The 19,955-nt window shown below is 54.5% G+C and overlaps 1 protein-coding gene across 2 annotated transcripts in view; it reads right to left on the bottom strand.

Moving 5' to 3' along the window:
- The window catches only part of LOC108316839 (ras and Rab interactor 3), a 133,706-nt gene that overhangs the window by 30,767 nt on the left and 82,984 nt on the right, over positions 1-19,955 (bottom strand). For both annotated transcript variants that reach the window (XM_017546972.2, XM_017546971.2), the window contains exons 4-6: positions 18,758-18,849; positions 7,301-8,794; positions 903-1,211 (exon numbers count right to left, since the gene is read on the bottom strand). In XM_017546972.2, the coding sequence (XP_017402461.1) occupies positions 903-1,211; positions 7,301-8,794; positions 18,758-18,849 (1,895 nt within the window). The remainder of the gene's footprint in view (positions 1-902; positions 1,212-7,300; positions 8,795-18,757; positions 18,850-19,955) is intronic.

The raw sequence follows: 19,955 nt of genomic DNA, 5'->3' as shown, positions 1-19,955 counted from the left end.
GGCCATCCCAGAACAGCCAACAGCCAACCACCCACCCAGCATGTAAGCAAGGCCATCCCAGACTAGCTGGCCTCCCACTGACCCACCTCTGACCACAGACCCATAAGTAAGCCCCCTCAAGCTCAGGCACGGCTGACTAAGATCAGATAGTGGTCCATGCCCCATAGACTTAGGAGTCAAATCAATGCTAATTGTTTAGGGCACCTGTTAGGGGTTGAATTGTGTTCCCTAAAATTTATATGTTGAAGTCTTAACCCTCAGTACCTAAGACTGTGACCTTATTTGGAAATAGAGTCGTTGTGGCTGTAATGAGCTGAGATGAGGTCATACTGGAGAAGGGTGAGCCCCTAATCCAATGTGACTGGCATTCTTACAGAATGAGGAAATTGGAACACAGACGCACACACAGGAAGCACACCACATGAAGATCAGAGTTCTGCGGCCACAAGCCAAGGAGCTACCAGAAGCTCGGAAGGAACAGAACCTTCCCCAGCATCTTCAGAAGGAGCCCAGCCTTGCTTGCCCCTTGATCTTGAACCTTCCAGCCTCCAAAACTGAGACAATACACTTCTACTGGTTAAGCCACTCAGCTTGTGGTATTGTTTCAGAAGCCCTAGGAAACTAACACCATGCTTTTCCTAATTCACACAAAGTTAAGGTTTGGGCTGGCTTCCTCACTTGCCTCCAGGGCAGCTGCCAATCATGGCTCTCCTCCCAGTCCCCAGGTAACTCTAAGAGGGCCCAGGAATTGCACCCCCACCCACCCCTAGTTCCTCTCCAAGGTTGATCTGAATCTGGGAAGTCTGCGGCCTTCCAAGAGCTCTGGAGTCCCTGTCAGGGAGGGGTCATGGGCCCATACAAAGACAGCTCCTCGCCCAGACCCCTCCAGGCTGCCCACTGACCTGGGTTGCCGAGGGCCATGGAGTCGTAGATGAGTTTGCAGGTCTTAAGCAGGATGGAGATCTTCTTCTCGGGCGAGTAGGCCTTGTGCATGCTGGCGAACTTCTGCAGGATCTTCTCCATGACGGGCACCTCCGGCACGCTGGTGGTCACACCTAGGTCGGTGGTGGTGGTGGCCAGGATCACTAGCTGGTTCTCCTTGAGCTGCTGCAGCGAACCGTCCTTGCTGTGGATCTCATGCAGGCATGAGTTGATGGCTTCCTTCAGGGGCTTCAGGACACATTTGTACAAGGCAGACTCTACAGTTGCTTCTGCAGGTGAACAAGAGAGCAAGGGTGAGGAAACCAGATGCAGGGATCCTGCCACCTCGTTCTGCTGCCCAACAGCACAGCATCCCCATCCCCTGGCCCCTGGAAGGACACTCACAGCCCCAGCAGTTACACCCTGTGGTTCTGACACACGAGAGAGCGTAGTATATTCAACAGAAAGCCACACTGGAGAGGCACTGGCACAGGAGCCCCTGGGGACTAATGCTAACTGGTCATTGTATGCTGATGCTTTTCACAGGGCCTGGCAGAGCGCAAACTCTCACAGGGATGCCTATGAGTACATAACTTCAGAGGGTGCTATTTATACTGGAGTTGTGCAGTGCACAACCTGGGCAGCTGTAAGTTCATGGCCTGAATGCCCAGTAAATGACTGGTAGAATTATTCTTGATAACTCCCTTCCCATTCCCAAACCCACTTGATGCTAGTCTCAAAAATACAGTATATCCATAACCTGACTTTTTTTTTTTTTTTTTTGAGACAGAGTCTCCCCTTTGCCAAGCCAGAGTGCAGTGGCGCAATCTCGGCCCACTGTAGCCTCTGCCTCCCTGGTTCAAGCGATTCTCCTGCCTCAGCCTCCGCAGTAGCTGGGACTACAGGTGTGCGCCACCAAGCAGAGCTAATTTTTGTATTTTTAGTAGAGATGGGGTTTCCCCATCTTGGCCAGGATGATCTCGATTTCTTGACCTTGGGAGCCACCCGCCTCGGCCTCCCAAAGTGCCAGGATTACAGGCGTGAGCCACCGCGCCCGGCCTGGAACCTGACTTTTTATCACTTTCATGGGTACTACCTTGGCCTGGGTTGGTCAGGCTACCGCCATCATCGCTTGCCTGGGTTATGTCAGTCGGCTTTTGCCCTGGCCCTTACAGTCCCTTCTCAACACAGCAGCTGGTGCTGTCCTGTTATGACATCTTTGATCATGACATTCTTCTGTTTGGAAACCTCCAATGGCCCCCATCTCCCATGCAAGCAGATCAAAGCCAAAGCCTCGCCATGGCCTGCGAGGCCCTCCCGCGTGCTCAGGCTGTTCCACCAACTGCCAGGCCTGTTCCTGCCCCAGGGCCTTTGCTCCTGCAGTTCGCTTTGCGTGGCACAGTGGCCTTGCGGCTGTCCACACGGCGGGTTCCTTCACTGTTTGAATGCCGTCCTATCTGACAGGCAGTCAGATCCGCTCTTGGAGCAGGAGTTGGTGCTCTGCTCTTGTAGCTGCTCTGAGGCCTATGTGCTCTGATCCCCACTCTGAAGATGGACCAACTTAGGGTCTCATGGGGTGGGTTGGGGGTTGAACGAGGACTTGAACTCATGTCTACCTGACACCAAGGGAGGCTCCGTTGCTTTGGGTGACTGTAGAAACATATTCTCAGGAAGTTGTTTTGGCTCTGCTCTGTCTCCAGAGGATGGGTCTTGGCTATGGGCCCAGTAAGGGCAGGCCCCAAGTCCTGTTCCTGGAGGGAGACACCTGGGCTGCCCCAGACCTGGGAGGGGGGGGGCTCATGTTCCCCCGGGACTGGGTCTCAATAGAGACCACTGATTCCCCATGGCTGACCCATGGCCATCCTGGTCCCTTGCTGCTGCCTCCCTCTTCCCCTTCAGCAGAACACAGGGCTGCCCTCACCTCCCTCAGTCCGCTCCTGATCCTCCTTCCATGCCTACCTCCCGGCCTCATTATCCTTGGAGCCTCCACAGGTAGAGATGGGAGCAGATGGAGTTGACCTGGGAGCAGGGGCTTGCACTTCCCCACTGTCCTGGGCTTCTGCATGACCTTGGCTAAGTCCCTTCCCCTCCCACGGCCTGTTTCCTGAACTGCAAAATGAGAGGGCTGTGTCCATGCCCTCCTGGCCCCTTCACATCTAAGAGCTGCAGGTTCTCTTCCTGGCACCTCCTCTCCCTCAGACTCAGGCCCTCACCAGCCACACGCTAGGACTGTTTGCTCTAACTGTTCCTTGTGACATGTCTCCCTAATAAAACCAGAAGCACCCTAAGCATGGAGTTCTTCTGTCAGCCCTTTTTTTTTTTTTTTTTTTTTTTTTTTTTTTTTTTTTTTTTTTTTTTTTTTTTTTGATATAGAGTCTTGTTCCGTTGCCCAGGCTGGAATGCAATGGTGTGATCTTGGCTCACTGCAACCTCCACCTCCCGGGTTCAAACGATTCTCGTGCCTCAGTTTCCTGAGTAGCTGGGATTACAGGCGCCCACCACCATGCCCAGCTCATTTTTGTATTTTTTGTAGAGATGGGCTTTTGCCATGTTGGCCAGGCTGGTCTTGAACTTCTGACCTCAAGTGATCCGCCCTCCTCGGCATCCCAAAGTGTTGGGATTACAGGTGAGCCACCATGCCCACCCCTGTCTGGCCTTTTATGTGGTTTAAGTTCCTCCACCATCTGACTGCTCACATGGGCAGAGCTCAGAAGGAAGAGGCAGAGGCAGAGCACTCAGCTCATGGAAAGGGCTGCGCTGCGTGGGTCTGAAGCCCAGCGCTGCTACCAGCTCTGTCCTCATGGCTAGGTCACCGAACCTCTCTGAGCTGTGGTTTCTTGGGCGCAATAGTAGCTAGGCCCATCGGGTCTGGCTTGCAATCATAAGGCTGGCACGTGCAGTGTCTGGAATGACACTGCTGCTGTGGAGCTGACCTTGTTCCCACCCTCTGGAGGGCCCTTCTCCCCATCTCTGCAGCTCCAGCCCTCCCTGTCCTTGGTGGCTCAGCTCAGCCGCCACCTCCCGCTGCCTGGAAACCTCTCTGCCCCACACATGTGTGCCACGACAGGCACTGGTGACACTCTGCCACATCACCTGCCAGGACAGACTCCAAGTCTAGCACCTCTTGGCATCTGATGCCCAACACAGAGCTGGCCTTAACAGGACCCATGGTATATCTCTTCCTGCCAGCCAGCGGCCCTGAGGCTGGAGTCACTCCTGCTGCTTTCAGCAGAGGTCCAGCTTGGCTCTACCTCCTTTGCTCTGCTGAAGGCCACAGGGTACTAGCCTTGCCCTGCCCCAGCCTCCTGAGCAGTCCTCATTTCATTCCCTCTGCTCTGCCCTGCACACACACCCTGCGGGGGGCTCCATCGCCTCTGGGCCAAATCCTCAGGCTGACTTTCACTGCCTGTGTGAATGGCCCGTGACCCTCCAGCCTCATTCCCCACCTCTCTGCCTTTGTCCATGTTGTCATCCCTTTCCAGAAGAAAAGTCCTTCCACCACCCTTTCCATGGCTCAGCACCCCTGACTCCTCCCTTGGGCCTCAGCTCTTACACTCCCCCAACACTGGAAGGCAGGGCTGACCACAGCCTCCTCTGGGCCACTTTGAGTTTTCCATGTCCTTCCATGTCCTTCCATGCCCTCCTGGTCTACATGGTGCCTGGGGCTCAGTCCTTAGACCCAGATGATCTCATCTAGTCTCATGGCTCCTTTTGTGCTGACACTTCCCAGACAGCTCTCTTTAGCCCCAGAACTGCAGACTCAGCCCTCTAAGGCCGGTGCAACCTCCCCACCTGGTGTCTAATAAGCATCTCCACTGTCACATGTCCCAAACCAAGCTCCTCAACTTGTCCCCAGTGCCTGCCCCAGAATGGACGCTGTCCTCCCAGGGACAACACTGCCTGGACACATCCTACCTCCCCTCTCCCACTCCCACATCCAGGCTCCAGCCAGTCCTGCGGCTCCAGCATCACAACAGGCCCAGAACCCAACCACGTTTCCTCATCTGTGCTGCCTCCGGCCTGGTCCCAGCCACCTTCACTGCTCACTTCGGCTGTGACAGCAGTGGCCTCACACTGAGTCTGAGTCTCTCTGCTCCCACTTGGCACTATGGCCAGAGTGATGCTGTTCACATGTGAGTGAGATTACTCACCCCTGGACGTGAACCCTGCATGACCCCATCTCACATACAGGAAAAGCCAGGTCTACAGAGGGGCTCACAAGGTCCTAGGGGTCCTGCCCCCTAACAGCCTCCTGACCTCACTCCCATCCACATGCCCTCACTTATTACACATCAGGGTTCTGCCTGCCTGCCTGCCTTCCTTCCTTCTTTCCACCCTCCCTTCCTCCCTCCTTCTCTCTCTCCTTCCCTTCCTCCTTCCTGTCCTCCTTCCTTCCCTCTTTCTCTCCTTTCTTTCTTTCTTTCAATGGAGTCTTGCTCTGTTGCCCAGGCTGGAGTACAGTGGCACAATCTTGGCTCACTGCAACCTCTGCCTCCAGGATTCGAGCTATTCTCCTGCCTCAGCCACCTGAGTAGCTGGGACTACAGGTGCACGCCACCATGTCCAGTTGATTTTTCTATTTGTGTTTCTTTAATTTAATTTTTATTTTTTTGAGACAAAGTCTCGTTCTGTCGCCCAGGCTGGAGTGCAGCGGCACAATCTGGGCTCACTGGAGCCTTCACCTCCCAGGTTCCAGTGATTCTCCTGCCTCAGCCTCCTAAGTAGCTGGGATTACAGGTGTGTGCCACCACACCCAGCTAATTTTTGTATTTTTAGTAGATACGGGGTTTCACCATGTTGGCCAGGCTGGTTTCAAACTCCTGACCTCAGGTGATTTGCCTGCCTTGGCCTCCCAAAAGTGCTGGGATTACAGGCGTGAGCCACTGCACCCGGCCCTACTCATTCTTCTTGCGGATTGCCTGTCACCCCTGCTAGACTGTAAGCTCCCTGCAGGCAGGAACCTTTGAGTGAGCTGCTCACCTCTGTCTCTAGATCTGAGCCAACACCTGAGGCAGTCGGGTGCCCCATAACTCTTTGCCGACTATCTGCTTACAGGGGCCTGGGCAGTCACACTCACAGCACTGGCCTCAGGTCTCAATCCCACCACCCTTCACCACGCCTGAAATGCCACCATTAATCCTGTGGCCTGGCAAACCTATCAGTTTTCAGGAGTCTGCTAGCAAAATCCAGAAGCCCTGGAAAGGAACACCCAAAGCTCCTTTTCTAAGAAACGTTCACTATGAATCTGCTGTGCTCAGAGCCCCACATGTCCCTTACTGTGCCCAGCACAGACTTTCATGACTGGGTGGGGAAGGAGAGGTTTAGGGATGCCAGGGGATTATCTGCCAACTAGCTCAGAAGCAGCTAAGTGTTTAGCAACCACCTTGGCCAAGCAGTGCGAGCTGACAAAATGTATTTTTTTTTTTCCTTTTTGAGACAGGGTTTCGCTTTGTCATCCAGACTGGAGTGCAGTGGTGGGATGCTGGTTCTTTGCAGTTTTGGCCTCCTGGGCTCAAACAATCCTTCCGCCTCAGACTCCCAAGTAGATGGGACTACAGGCGCGTGCCTTTACGCCTGGCTAAATTTTGTATCTTTTGTAAAGACGTGATTTTGCCATGTTGCCCAGGTTGGTCTCAAACTCCTGGGCTCAAGGGATCCTCCTGCCTTGGCCTCCCAGAGTGCTGTGACTATAAGCTTGAGCCACTGCGCCTGGTCTGAATATTTTTAATATATGTAGGTGTGTGGTTGATCACAACTACTTCTCACGGGGAACCACAATCATAAAAAGCTTTGATCATTATCGGACTTGAGGCTGGTGAGGGTGGGGAAGGCTGGAGGCTACTTCAGAAGGGCTGGTCAGAGGAGTGAGCTGTTTTGGGCTGGTTCCCTGAAAGCAGAGCCTGAAAGTGGGATCTGGGTGCGTGTGATTTCACTGCGGAGATACTCAGAAGACAGGGCGTGAGAGCAGTGGGGAGCCACAGAGCAAGCTTGAGCAAGGAGGAACTGTCAGCCTCAGCCGGATCTCACCAGGCCCCGGAGCATAAACTGCATCACGCAGTGGTCCTGCTTGAGGCAAAGGGGCCAGTCTCTGTTCCCCCATGGCAGGGAGTAAGGGGCAGTGGGCCCCTGGTGGTGGAAGACAGGGTGCAGATCATATAGATCCTATTCAGCCAAGGTCTATGCTCTAGGAAAGGGGGGAGCCGCGCACCATTACCAGCCTACCTTGCAGCAGCTGGAGAAAGGTGCTGGTGCCCAGGAAAGGGGATGGGAGGTGGGCACCAACAGTGTCCGCTGCATAGGCCTCTCTTGTCCTAAGGGTTCCTGAGTCTATGAGCCCCACCGCCCTCTCCTCCCTGCCGCCTCCTCCCAGGGCACTGACCGAGCTCCTCCTCAGAGTGCAGGGCAGGGTCCACCAGGACCTTGAGCTCGGTGCTCTGCAGCAGGTAGCTCTTGAGCTGGGTCATCATGGTGCGGATCTCCTGCAGCATCTCCGTGCTGGAGGCCTGGCGCGCCATCATCTCCAGGCTGTACACCTTGTAGTCCTGCACCAGGCTGCCAAAGTACGAGGCCTTGTCCTGCGCCAGCTCTACCACCTTTTTGTACAGCTTGCGGTTATTGGAGAGGAAAGCGTGGAACATGCTGCTGAAACTGGCGAAGCTCAGCCGGTGCCGCGCCTTTCCCAGGATCATGGAGGGCTTCTTCTTCACGCTGGGGCTGCTGAACTGCTCCAGCTCCTCCTCCGTGCTGCTGGTCGAGTAGGAGTCCTGGTCAGCGGCCGTGGCAGGCAACCCCAAGCTGTCCGAGAGGGAGGCCAGGGAGCCCTTGAACTCTGGAGAGCTCTGGGCATGGGCGGCAGCCGGGACATGGGGTTGCTGAGTCCCAGCCTGGGGTGCAGGGCTTTGGCCATCTCTGGGTATACCCGGCATGGGTGTCTCCAAAGCCATCTCCTGTGTGCAGAGCTCGGCGCTCTCTAAGGGAGCAGGGAGGGCTGAGGCCAGTTGTCGAGAGATCCTTTTTTTCCTGGGCGGTGGGACTGGGGGTTGTTTGGCCTTCCTGGGTAGCTCCGGCATGCTGTCAGGATCTCTGGCTTTCACCTCTGTTTCCTGGCCTTGCTCTGTGCTCCCCTGGAGCGTGTCCTCACGGCTGTCTGAGGTCCCTTGGGGAGGCAGGCTGAGCTGGTCCCCCTCTGCCGCCATCCCTGCACTTTGGTCTTCTGAGGACACCCTCTCAGAAATGCGTCGTCTGGGAGGGGCAGTGGGAAGGTTCTTCTTTGCTGGCAGTGGTGGGGCAGGGGCTTGCTGCAAGGGGCTGGAGGCTGTCCCTGGCTTCATGGCTTCCTCCCTGAGGCGGCCCAGGCCTGCGGTGGGGCGTGGGAGTCTCTCGCAGGCTGTCATGGGCGGCTGGCTCTGATGATCTGGGGGACCTGGGGCATGGGGTGTGACGTGGGGGGCAGGCACGGGGGAAGAGCTGGGCAAAGGACAGGCAGGGGTGGGGGCAGGAGCAGGAAGCAGAGGGGGCTGGGCTGGGCTGGAGGGCTGCAGGGGCAGCACTGGGGGAGGGGGCGGCGGGCGGCGTGGGGCCCACCTGGAGGTGGGCGAGGTAGCATCAGAGGTGGGTGGCAAGGGGTGTGCAGGGCAGTTTCCAAGAGGTGGCTGGTCAGTGGGCAGGGCACCGCTGTAGTCCTCGATGAAAATGGGATTCACAAACCACAAGCGGTCATTTCCTATCGCCAGCTCGATTTCACAGGCACAGTTTGCGTCACGGGCTGTGGGCCTGAGGCTGGAGACTGGGGGCGATCCGGGGGCGCGGTCTTTTAGGGGCTCTCCTGGCTTCTCTCTTTCTCGTGGAGGATTCAGCGAGGAGTCCCAGAAGCCTGTGGAAGCAAGAAAGGGGCAGGTGGTCAGCGCGGACCAGGCACCAGGGTTGCTGTGGTGGGCGGGGTCTGTGGGTGGGGTCTGCGGGTGGGGTGGGGCAGGGCCGTGGGAGGGCTGTTCAAGGTATTTGCTTCACTACTCCGAGGGTTGTTTTCCCCTCTTGGACACTTTTAAACCTCTCCCACCACTTCCTGCCTCAAGAGGGGAAGCCCCGCTGGGTCCTCCCCAGCAGTGTGGGGCGGGGCGGGGTGGGGCGGGGTGGGGCGGGGGCGGGGCGGGGCGGGGCCGGGCCGGGGCTGGTGTGACAGGCTCAGCTTCAGTTCTCTTCCTTGGTCTGAGAGCCCACCTCTGAGGGCACTGATGACACAGGGTGGGGGTGACAATACTGTGCTCTGGAGCCGTGGGGAAGCATGCTGAGGACACAGGGGACAGAGGGCCTGGAGTTCCTCAGCCAACCAGCTGGGTGCTCTGGGGCAGGTGGGCTGATCCTCCCAGGCCTCAGTCTAGCCATCCCTAAAATGGGGTCACAACAGTACACACATCCCAGGCGTGCGAGGGGGAAGGAACTTTGGTCCTTTTTTTGGCCTCCTTGGTCATTACATGCAGGAGGAATGAGCCTATGGATTGTGGCCGGCGAGATCAGACCTGGCTGTCCAAGTAGGGAGGACCCACCTACCACAAAGTGATTCTGACTCCAGCCAATCTCTAGATTAAAAGAAGCTGGTCCTCTGCCCCAGTCGGGGGAAGCCAAGGCTCCTGCACCACGGAGCTGCATTGCAGTGTGTGCCTCTCTACCGACCCCGTCCCCGGGGGCTCAGCCATGGCTATGGCCACCAAAGCAGGCTAGGGACAGGTATTCTTGATCGGTGAGGACCACACCCTGCCAAGCATCTGACGGAGGCTCAGGAACTTCCAGAAAGGGCACAGGGATGCCACATCTGGGGAACAATTGCCGTCCGCACACAGCCCACCCTGCGCTCACTCGAGCTTCCTCCTGAGAGGAACGTGGGTCCCAGGTCTTGTTCAGCCTGCTCGGTTGGGAGCTGGACAGGGGATTACCCAGGCAGGCGCAGTGTTCCTTGTGAATTGGTGGGCCAGCCTTTCACCCAGGGCTCTTTACTCCTGGGAGGAATTCTCCCTTAAGAAAACTATGAAAAATGACATGGAGGATAATCAGAGGAGCAAACGTTCATGGCGTTCTGGCTGTGGGTGAGCCTGTGGGCTACTTGCTTTACCTGGGTTATCTCACCCGCCCAATCACAGGCCTTACACCCAGTTCACAGATGAGGGTAAGAGGCTCAGAAACATGAAAGCACTCGCCCCCAGTCACTGGGTTGGGGAGTGAGGTGCGGGGATCTGGCCAGGTCGGGCTGGTTCTACGCCTGTGCTCTGTGTGTTGAGCCTGTGTGTTAGGCAGGCTTCCTTCACAGGAACTTGCGCCACTTCCCATGTCGGTTGCTGTCCCAGCATCAGTGAGGAGCAGGGAGGCTTGCAGCGCAGAACTGAGGATGTGGCAACAACACAACAGGCTCTTGATGTTGCAAGGAGACCTCACAAGATGGCCTGGAGCAGCTGAGCACGTGCTCGCTCTAAGAGGTGGGCACTATCAAGGATATAGGCATTTGCCATCTTGCTGGCCAGGGGTTGCCATTGCAATCAGGGTAAGCAAGTGCCTTCCCAGGACAAAGAGATTGAAGAAACAGAACAGAAGTGAGCTGCGGCCCACCAGCTGTGTGTGTCTCTCTGGGGTGCAACCCCCAGCCCTGTCCTGGTCAGATACCCTCTGCCTGGCCACCTGAATATCATAGCCAGTGGAGAGATGCCAGCTGTCATCACATTAACAAGCATGACAACCTTTCCTGTGACTCGTTCCAATGTGCAAAGCTCTGTGCTCATCACCGTCACCGAGGTCACAGTATCCAGAGTGGCCTCTCCCAGGGCCTGGACGAGCTGCTCTTCATGACTTTCTTGGGCAGCTCCTGGCTTCTCCATGAATGCCTCACTCTCCCAGGCACCTTGCGTTGAGTACAAACATGTTTTAGCCTCTGGAGTGTTTGAAGCACTGTGCCCATGTCTACACAGGCCCAATGAAGTTGGCCCTTTGGGAGTTTTCCTGGCAAGGAGAAGCAGGCAGCTGGGCTGACCCCACGGTAACTGAGCAGCAGCCCCACATGTGAGCTGAGACCCCTGGTACCCACCTCCAGACTCTTCCTGTGGGCAAAGGTGGTGTTATGGGGTAGATAACATATAGAGCTGCCCATTGGTGCCGGGATACCCCACAACTGCTCCCCCAGATCATGGCTATAGTGGTCCCCTCTGCTCCATTCTCCTCCTGCGGTCCTAGGCTAGGCGTACGGCAGGCCCTGGGTGGCTCTCTGTTGAGAATCACTTTCAGCCCCTTAGCCTGGCATTCAAGGCTGCAGGACCTGGCCCCTGCACATCTTTTGGGCGCCATCTGCCGAGTCTTCACACCACGCTATCTGCTGTTCACTTCTTCCTCAATGTGCCACACGGGGCCCCACCACTGGGTCTTGGCCGATGCTGTTACCTCTGTATGGAATGATTTTCCCTCCCACTCCACCTGGAAAACACTTACTCATCTTTCAAGGCTCAGGCCGAATGTGACCTGTCCGGCGGTGCCTCCCTGATGTGCTCGGGCCTTGCCCACCCCGCCTGTGTTCCTGTAGCTCTGATGTGCCTGTGACGGCAGTGACCATCACTGGGACTCGAATTCTCCAGTTTTTCCTGACTTTCCCCTCAGACTCAGAGCTTCTAGAAGGCAGTCAAATGCTTCAGCTATCTGAGTATTTCCAGCACCTAAGCCTGCTTGGCCCAGAGCAGGGGCCCCGGGTCAGCCCCTTGGCACCCATGAGTAGATCAGCTTAGCCGGAGCAGAGAGTCAGGCCTCTGAGGAAGGGGACACAGGCAAGGTTAGTTTTAAAGGCAAGATGGGGACAATCTGAACCATGGGAGGACGTGTAAAGAGAAGACAGTGAGAGGAGGGGGTAAGGAAGGAGGGCAGAGGAGCCCCGTAGGCGGATGGAGCACCAGCTGGGCAGCCTGCCACGGGACAGGATGGGTCCATGAGGCACAGAACCCAAGGGCACATTTCCCATTGCTCAGGTGTGGATTTTGGCAGGAACACAGCAGACATAGGTTCAGGGAAATAGGCCCCAGGACTGGGTAACTAAGAACAGCTTCCCTGCCTTAAGACAGGCCTGGGGTTTGCACCCTGGCGGGACAAAGGTCTCAAAGCCAATGCCACTCTGAGGGGTGGGGGAAGCCAGGAGCTAAAGGGCTGCGTCCAGGGTCTTGGGGCCTGTTTGGGAACCACAGTGGCATTGCAGGGCTTTATGCTCCAGAAAAAGGGAAGTGGGTAACTTTCTCTGCAGCCTGCCAAACGCCAAGACCAGAGGAGAAGCGGAACCCTGTGTCTTGCAATCCTGGTGGTTTGGTTGGCAAAGCTGTGGGGTCCGATGCCTAGAGGCACCATACCAAGCCTTGGCTCTGCTGCAGTTCTCCCAAAGGCCCAGTCTTGCCCTGGCCTCAGACCGAGGCCACAATTTTGCTGGCCCCGAGACCTCTTGAGTGTTGGCTGGGGACACCTCTTGCCAGATGTCCACTCTTTCAATCGTTAGAGAACCTGGGTCACATCACAGCTAGGCTGTAGGTCCTAAGGGCAAACTAAGGCTCTATCCCTGGGGAGCTTGGGGCTAGTGGCAGGACAGGAAGGAGATGAGTAAAGGCAGCAAAGTGTTCCAGATGCTATGGACACACTAAAAAATCCAGCGAGGTCAGTGAATAAATATTCATGTGGCATCCCAAAGACAGGCTGTTGCAGTCATTTGAAGCCAAGTTTTCAATGAAGTTTTAATAAGTAGGAAAATGCTCATCATCTGATGTAAAGGAAAAGGCAAGTTACAAGCAAACTTGGAAGAGCCACGGAACATATGCCTTTCCTCAACATATTTTTAAAGTCTGAAACACACATACACTGGAAACATGTTTGAAAACCACAACAAGCGGCTTTCCCCTATTCTCCAAGTTCCTTTTAGACTTTTACTCAACTGCTGCATATAGTTTCACGCTGAATTGCTGCTCCCTATGTTAGTTTTTTGGCTTTGACTCACCGGAAGCTCTTAAAGTACAAGATTACACCTTATACAGCCTGCAAGTTCGAACGCTGGCTTTTCCAAGTCCTAACTGGACTTTATGACATTGGCTCATGAATGCACACTGTGAGCCATTGCATGGCGCTGAACCTGTGGGTCAATAGCTGGGTTTCAGCTACATCGTCCCTATTTCAAAAGCTCCTTGGGAGTTTTCTGAGCAAGGAGAAGCAGGGAGCCAGGCTGACCCCATAGTAACCGCATATCAGCCCCACATGTGAGCTGGGACCCCCGGTGTCCACCTCCAGATTTCCTGTGGGCGAAGGTGGCGTCATGAGGTGGATTACAGAATTGCCCACTGGTGCTGGGACACCCCATGACTGCTCACCCAGATCACAGCTGTGCAGGCCTGTTGCAACTCTCTGGATATTTGTTACATTCTTCTCATAGAAAAATGAGTAGCATGCCAAAACAATAAAATTGATGACACTAATGGTAAGAAATACATACGCCTCATGAACTTTCTGTAACTACAAGATCATCCAGCGGACTGAAAACCAGTAAATCTTTAGCCTTAACTAGACACTCCTTGGCTCTGGGCTCTAGGGAGAAAGCTGAAAGTCACAAATACATTCAAACAAAACCAGAAGGCAAGAAACCAAAACTGTATTTTCAGTTGTGTATAGGTGTATTAAGGAGAAGAAACTGGAAGGAAACATTCCAAACCTGCAGCAGTGGTGAGACTATGCATGGTTTTCATCCTCAGCCTTTGCTGGTCTTGTCAGTTAAAAACAAGCACACACAACATGCTTGACTTTTATAATAAGAAAAAAAGATGTAGGCTGGGCACGGTAGATCATGCCTGTAATCCCAGCACTTTGGGAGACTGAGGTCAGTGGATCACAAGGTCAAGAGATCAAGACCAGCCTGGTCAACATGGTGAAACCCCATCTCTACTAACAATACAAAAATTAGCTGGGCGTGGTGGTGCGGCTTGTCGTCCCAGCTACACAGAAGGCTGAGGCAGGAGAATCGCTTCAACCAGAGGTGGACACAGCAAGACTCTGTCCAAAAAAAAAAAGAAGGCCGGGCGCGCGGTGGCTCACGCCTGTAGTCCCAGCACTTTGGAAGGCCCAGGCGGGTGGATCACGAGGTCAAGAGATCGAGACCATCCTGGTCAACATAGTGAAACCCCGTCTCTACTAAAAATACAAAAAATCAGCTGGGCATGGTGGTGCATGCCTGTAATCCCAGCTACTCAGGAGGCTGAGGCAGGAGAATTGCCTGAACCCAGGAGGCGGAGGTTGTGGTGAGCCGAGATCGCGCCACTGCACTCCAGCCTGGGCAACAAGAACGAAACTCCGTCTCAAACAACAACAACAAAAAAAAAAAAAAGAAAAGAAAAGAAAAGAAAAAAAGAATATGTAATAAGAAAAAGCAGCACATGGTAGGGGGCATATGGAGGGCATGGTGCAGAGGTGAGGACCACCGCCCTGCCTATCCCAATGCCAAATCCAGGCTTCCTTGGCAAAAGGGCGCCATGCTGTTTTCCACTGGAGGCGCAGCAAGTGGAGGGGAGAGGGCTGAGGGGCGGGAAGCGGTGAGAAAGGCTGGCTGAGAATCCGGGCGCAGCGCAGTCAGAGCATGGAGTTCACACTCAGCAAGCCCTGAGTGTGAATTCAGCTTCTGTTTACCTCCCAGTGAGGAAGGCCCTTTAGTTGACCTTTCTTTCTCTGGATAACAGCTTTAGTGAGATACCACTCACCTACCACACAGTTCACTCATTTGAAAAACACGTCGGTGGTTTTCAGTATATTCACTGAGTTGTGCGATTCTCACCACAATCGATTTTAGAGCATTTTTATCACCCCCTTAAAGAAACCCCATGCATGTGAAGCACCACCTCTCCGTGCCCCTTCCCATCCAGCCCCTGGCAATCGCTAATCTGCTTTCTGTCTCTATGGATTTGCCTACTCTAGACATTTTCTTCAAATGGAACTGTAACGTATGTGGTCTTTCATGTCGGCTTCCTTCACTTAGCATGTTTTCCAGGTTATTCCATGCTGCATCATGTGCCAGTACCTTCACTTCATTCCTTGTTATAGCTGAAGAAACTCTTTAGACCCCTTAACTTTCTATTTCCTTATCTGTAAAATGGTCTTTTTTTGGTGAATAAATGAGATAATGTATGTGTGGGCATGGGGCAATGAATTTGCCCCCCATTGTCCTTTTGGTCTTCCCTGAAATGCTGACTACACAAGGTAACCCCTGACTCACAGGGCCTCATCACTAGGCTGGCCAGGGATCATCTGGATTCTCCTTGGAGAATCTGAATGAAGAACAGTGGTCAGGTGGGGCTGTGAGCTGAGTCAGAGCTCAGCTGGTCAGGGGAGCAGAAGAGCAGGAACCTGAGTCAGCAAGGAAGCCCTGTGCAGGGAGCAAGGGGCTGGTGTGTGCACAGAGCAGCTGCAGTCACCTACAAAGCCTGGCTAACCCTCCATCTCCATTTCTCAGAGGGTCCCTGGTGTACTTAGTCTCTAAGTCTCTTTCTTATGCTAGCTTGAGTGAGTTTCACTTCTTTGCCACCAAAGTCCCTCCTAGAACAATGTGTGACATGCCAGGCACAATACCTGGTGTGTCAGGGCCCTTGACAAATGCCGCCCTTTGCATATTTATTAGCACTATTTTACATGAAGGTTGGCAGGGCCCAAGCCTGCCCATGCCAAGGCCAAAGTCTCTGGCCTTGATAGGATATGCTCCTTCTCCTCTGGGTCTCCAGTCATTCAGGAGATGACTGAAAAGTGAAATTCTGCTTGGCTGGAAAAATGACTGTGGTGAGCCTGGCTTTATGTCTCTGGGGACACCAGGTCTGCACAGAACCGTTTGGCTCCTAAGCTGCAACATACTCAGCTTACACTTAAATCCTGTTCTCAAGGAGGTAGGTGCTGACGGATGAAAGTGAACTGCTGTTGGCTTCCGAAATGGAAACCTCCCTTCTCCACTTCCTCCTTGTGCTGAAATCAAATTCTCCCAGGAGAGAAGGCCTTGTCTATTCCAGAAAGGAAGGCAGTTCTCCCAGGATGAACATCTCCCTTCAAAAAAAGCACATTCTTAGGTCTTAGGAGAAGCTGCACTCTTGCAGGTGAGAGGAACTAGCAGGGAGTCCTCGGCAGTCAGTCCTAGGGATGCCTGCCTAAGCCCCATAGTGGGGTCAAGAGGTACAGCAATGTGACGTAGACTGAGGCCATGCATCTCACTTGCTCTACCAACGTGGCCTGTGAACTGGCCACTGACTGCTCACTGCAAAAACAATAGAGAAGGTGAGGAGGCACAGCCGAGGAACAGTGGAAAGGCTGTGCTCAGAGGCAGAAAGCTCTCGGTGCAAGTCCTATCTGGGGCGCTTCACTGGTGAAGCCACCGCACCCGGCCCTGAGGATTCCTTACAGGGAAAACGAGAGCATGTTTCATGCAGTTGTTCAGGAACCCGCTGTGGACAGAAAGCCTTTGTTGCAATTCTTATCTGGGGCACTTTGCACAAGGTTCCCAGCTGGGCTAAAGCTTGTGTTCTTTTTTTTTTTTTTTTCTTTTTTTGAGGCAGAGTCTCAGTCTGTCACCGAGGCTGGAGTACAGTGGGGCAATCTCATCTCAATGTAACCTCCGCCTCCCAGGTTCAAGCAATTCTCCTGCCTCAACCTCTGGAGAAGCTAGGAATATAGGCACATGCCACAATGCCCGGCTAATTTTTGTATTTTTAGTAAAGATGGGGTTTCACCGTACTAGCCAGGCTGGTCTCGAACTCCCGACTTCAGGTGATCTACCCGCCTCGGCCTCCCAAAGTGCTGGGATTATAGGCATGAGCCACTGTGCCCAGCCAGTGTTCTATCTTTAAAATGCACAAAAATGACATAAGACAATGCCAAGCGCTCTGCAACAGTCGGTGTCATCCAACCCCTAGGGAAGGTCATTTACATCTTACAAAAATGCAAATTACAAACTGTCACCTGTCCCATATCCGAGGTCCTGGGAGGGTAAGAACCCAAAAACTAAAATTCTGGGAAGCAAAGTTTAATAGCAAGTTTATTCCAGTAGCAACTGAAAACTGGCCGTTGGTTTTACAACTGGGCAAATGAGACCTAGAAGAATCTGGAGAAAGAGTTAAGGGGCACCATGAAACGGTGGCAGGTGCGGCAGCTAAGTGGCCTGGGTTCATCCCAGCCCTGCCATGTGCCGTGTGACACTGGACATGACTTAACCTCTTGTGCCTCAGTTTCCTCTGCCATAGAAGGGGAATTATAATAATAGCACTTGCTTTATAGGATTGTTTGAAGCTGCGATAAGCCAATGCAGCTAAAGAGGTTAGAATGCAGTCCATGCTCACGGAACACTAACATCCAAGGACCGGAACCCTCCTAATTCCTGGCCCCTGACCACGGCTGCCTTGTGGTGTCTCTTGCATTGCTGCCCCTGATGGACCCCTCTGAGTGGTGAACAGTGGCCTGGCTTGGGAACCAAGGGGTGTAGTCTTTCATCCCAGGTCTGCCCCTCACTTCCTCTGTGACCTGGTTCTGCCCTCTGGGCCACCGTTTTTTCCATTCCACCAATACTGGTGAACAGGGCACCCATGTTCTGGGCACTGTGCTCAGCCCCATGGAGCACAGTGTCCTATGTATGGCTGAGTTTTGCTAAAGACTTGCTGATGAACTGCTTTGCTCTTAAACGTAACCTGGCGGCCCCAGGTTATGAGGCTCTGGGGCCTGCAGCGGCTCCTGAGCAGCCTGTGTGAAACATGCTCTCTCTTTCTCTGGAAAATTCTCAGGGCAGGGCACAGTGGCTCATGCCCATAATTCTAGCACTTTGGGCGGCCAAGGTGGGAGGATCGCTTGAGGCCAGGGGTTTGAGATCAGCCTGGACAACACAGAGAGACTGTGTCTCTGTAAAATATAAGAAATTAACCAGGCATGGTGGCATGTGCCTATAGTCCCAGTTACTCAGGAGGCCTGAGCCTGGGAAGCTGGGGCTGGGGTGAGCCGTGACCATGCCACTGTATCCAAGCTGGGCGATAGCCTGTTTCAGTAAAAAGATAAGAAAGGAAAAGAAAAGAAAAATTCTCTGCTCCCAACACACTCTGAGAGAGGCAGGGGCCGGTCTCTCGGCAGTTCCAGACATGGCATGCTTGGGCTACTTGAGGGCCAGTGAGGTGAGGCCGTAGTTCTAGGTGGGCACCTGCAGATGGCACCCTTGCAGGACGCTCAGCAAAGCCTGTACATGGAGGAGCCCACTAACGTGAATCCTTCTTAGAATTCTGTGAAAGGGCTGGGGTCAGACACACCGGGCCCTGCCTCCCCTTCTTTTCCTCTCCCCTCTTCACCCCTCAGGAGCTCAGAAGGGTGGGGTGGGGTGTACTTAGGGTCAGTTGTCTGGGCACGGGACAGGCCCCGGCGAGGGCCACACTCAAGTTCATGGTCACATATTGGTGCTGCTTTTTCATTTGATGAGGGGCAAGGGCTGTGGTGGCTGCCGGCCCCAGCTCTTTGGCCCCTACTCAGAAGGACCCTGGGGCTGAGCTTCGCTTTCTCCCAGGACCACACCAATCTCTCTGGTCCTGACCAGGCCCTGCTCCCTCAGACCAAACATGGCTGTGCCTCAGGGTGTCCTGGGCAGCTGATAGAGGCAGTGTTTTGGAAACTGAACAATCTCCCTACCACATGGCTTGGGAGCCTGAGGCAGGGTTGCGGGTGTCCCATGAGAGCTGTGACTCAGGCTGTCCTTCTGCACAGGCAGCCCCTGGGGTGGTCCTAGGGCGTCAGATCCTAAGGCCCCACCAGCTCCCCCGGCCCTTTGGAGAGGACTCACCCAGACCCAGGTTGGCGATGGTCTCAAGGTCCGTGTAGCTGCTGGCCTCAAGGATGGCCTGGGGCAGCCGCAGCGTGAAGGGCAGTAAGTCTCTGTGAAGACATGAGGGGCGGAGGTCAAGTCTGGGGCCACTGCGTCCATTCCCAGCCTCCACAAAGGAGGAGCCTGGCATCCCCACTGGCTGCCAGGGTCTTCATACAGCCTAGAAGCTTCCCTGGAGCTGAGGGGCAGACACTGAGGCAGAGGGAGCATCCAATCAACTCTAGGTCCCAAGCCAGCACCAGGGACCCAGAGAGGTGGAGACCCTCCTCAGGAGTGGGGAGCAGGGTCGCTGCTTCTCCTTGGTTATCCTGGCCTGCTGAGCCCGGGCCAGCTCCTCTAAAGGTATTCTTAGGGTAGAGTGAGTGGCCCACCCCTTCCCACCCTCTGACCCTTGCTGCTGCACACTAAGAATGTGCAGTGAACGCATAGTCAGCATCACCCAGCAAATGTACAGTCAGGCAGCCCCCGACAAACACACAGTCAGGCAGCCCCCAACAAACACGTAGTCAGGCATCTCCAAGCAAATGCACAGTCAGCCAGCCCCCAACAAACACACAGTCAGGCATCTCCCAGCAAATGCACTGTCAGGCAGCCCCCGACAAACACACAGTCAGGCATCTCCCAGCAAATGCACTGTCAGGCAGCCCCTGATGGGCGCACAGTCAAGCATCTCCCAGCAAATAAATGCACAGTCAGGCAGCTCCATCTGATGGCTTTGGTCACAATGGGGAACTGCTCAGGGTTCCCTCCAGAGATCTTGTAGAAGGAGTTCAGACTGATGGGGAAATGTGGGCCGGGGGAGGAAAAGGGACGGCCAGGCCACATGGTAGCTGAAGGTGCTGTGTACTGAGTCCAGGGTTTCTGAATTCCGGCACAGGGCTGTTTCACATGGTCAGGAAGGGGTGCGTGGCACTGCCAGGGCCCCAGGATGGGTGGTCTCGAGTCTATGTTTCATCCTAGTGTTTAAGGACTGGGGACCCCCTTTCCAGCCATGTCTCCCGCTCTTTCCTCATTATCCCACCTACCCTGTTCTCTGAGCCCATTTCCTCCTCTGTGAAGACAGGAATGGATGAGAGGGCAGCCAGCAGTGGTTATGAAGACCTGGCAGCCACCACTGTTTTCTTCCTGACCTGTTCCACCCTCCCTCACTCATTGT

This window comes from Cebus imitator, unplaced genomic scaffold, assembly GCF_001604975.1.
Source record: "Cebus imitator isolate Cc_AM_T3 unplaced genomic scaffold, Cebus_imitator-1.0 Scaffold193, whole genome shotgun sequence".
Taxonomy (NCBI): domain Eukaryota; kingdom Metazoa; phylum Chordata; class Mammalia; order Primates; family Cebidae; genus Cebus; species Cebus imitator.
The sequence above is the reverse complement of the archived record's forward strand: the minus strand, read 5'-3'. Positions and strand labels throughout refer to the sequence as shown.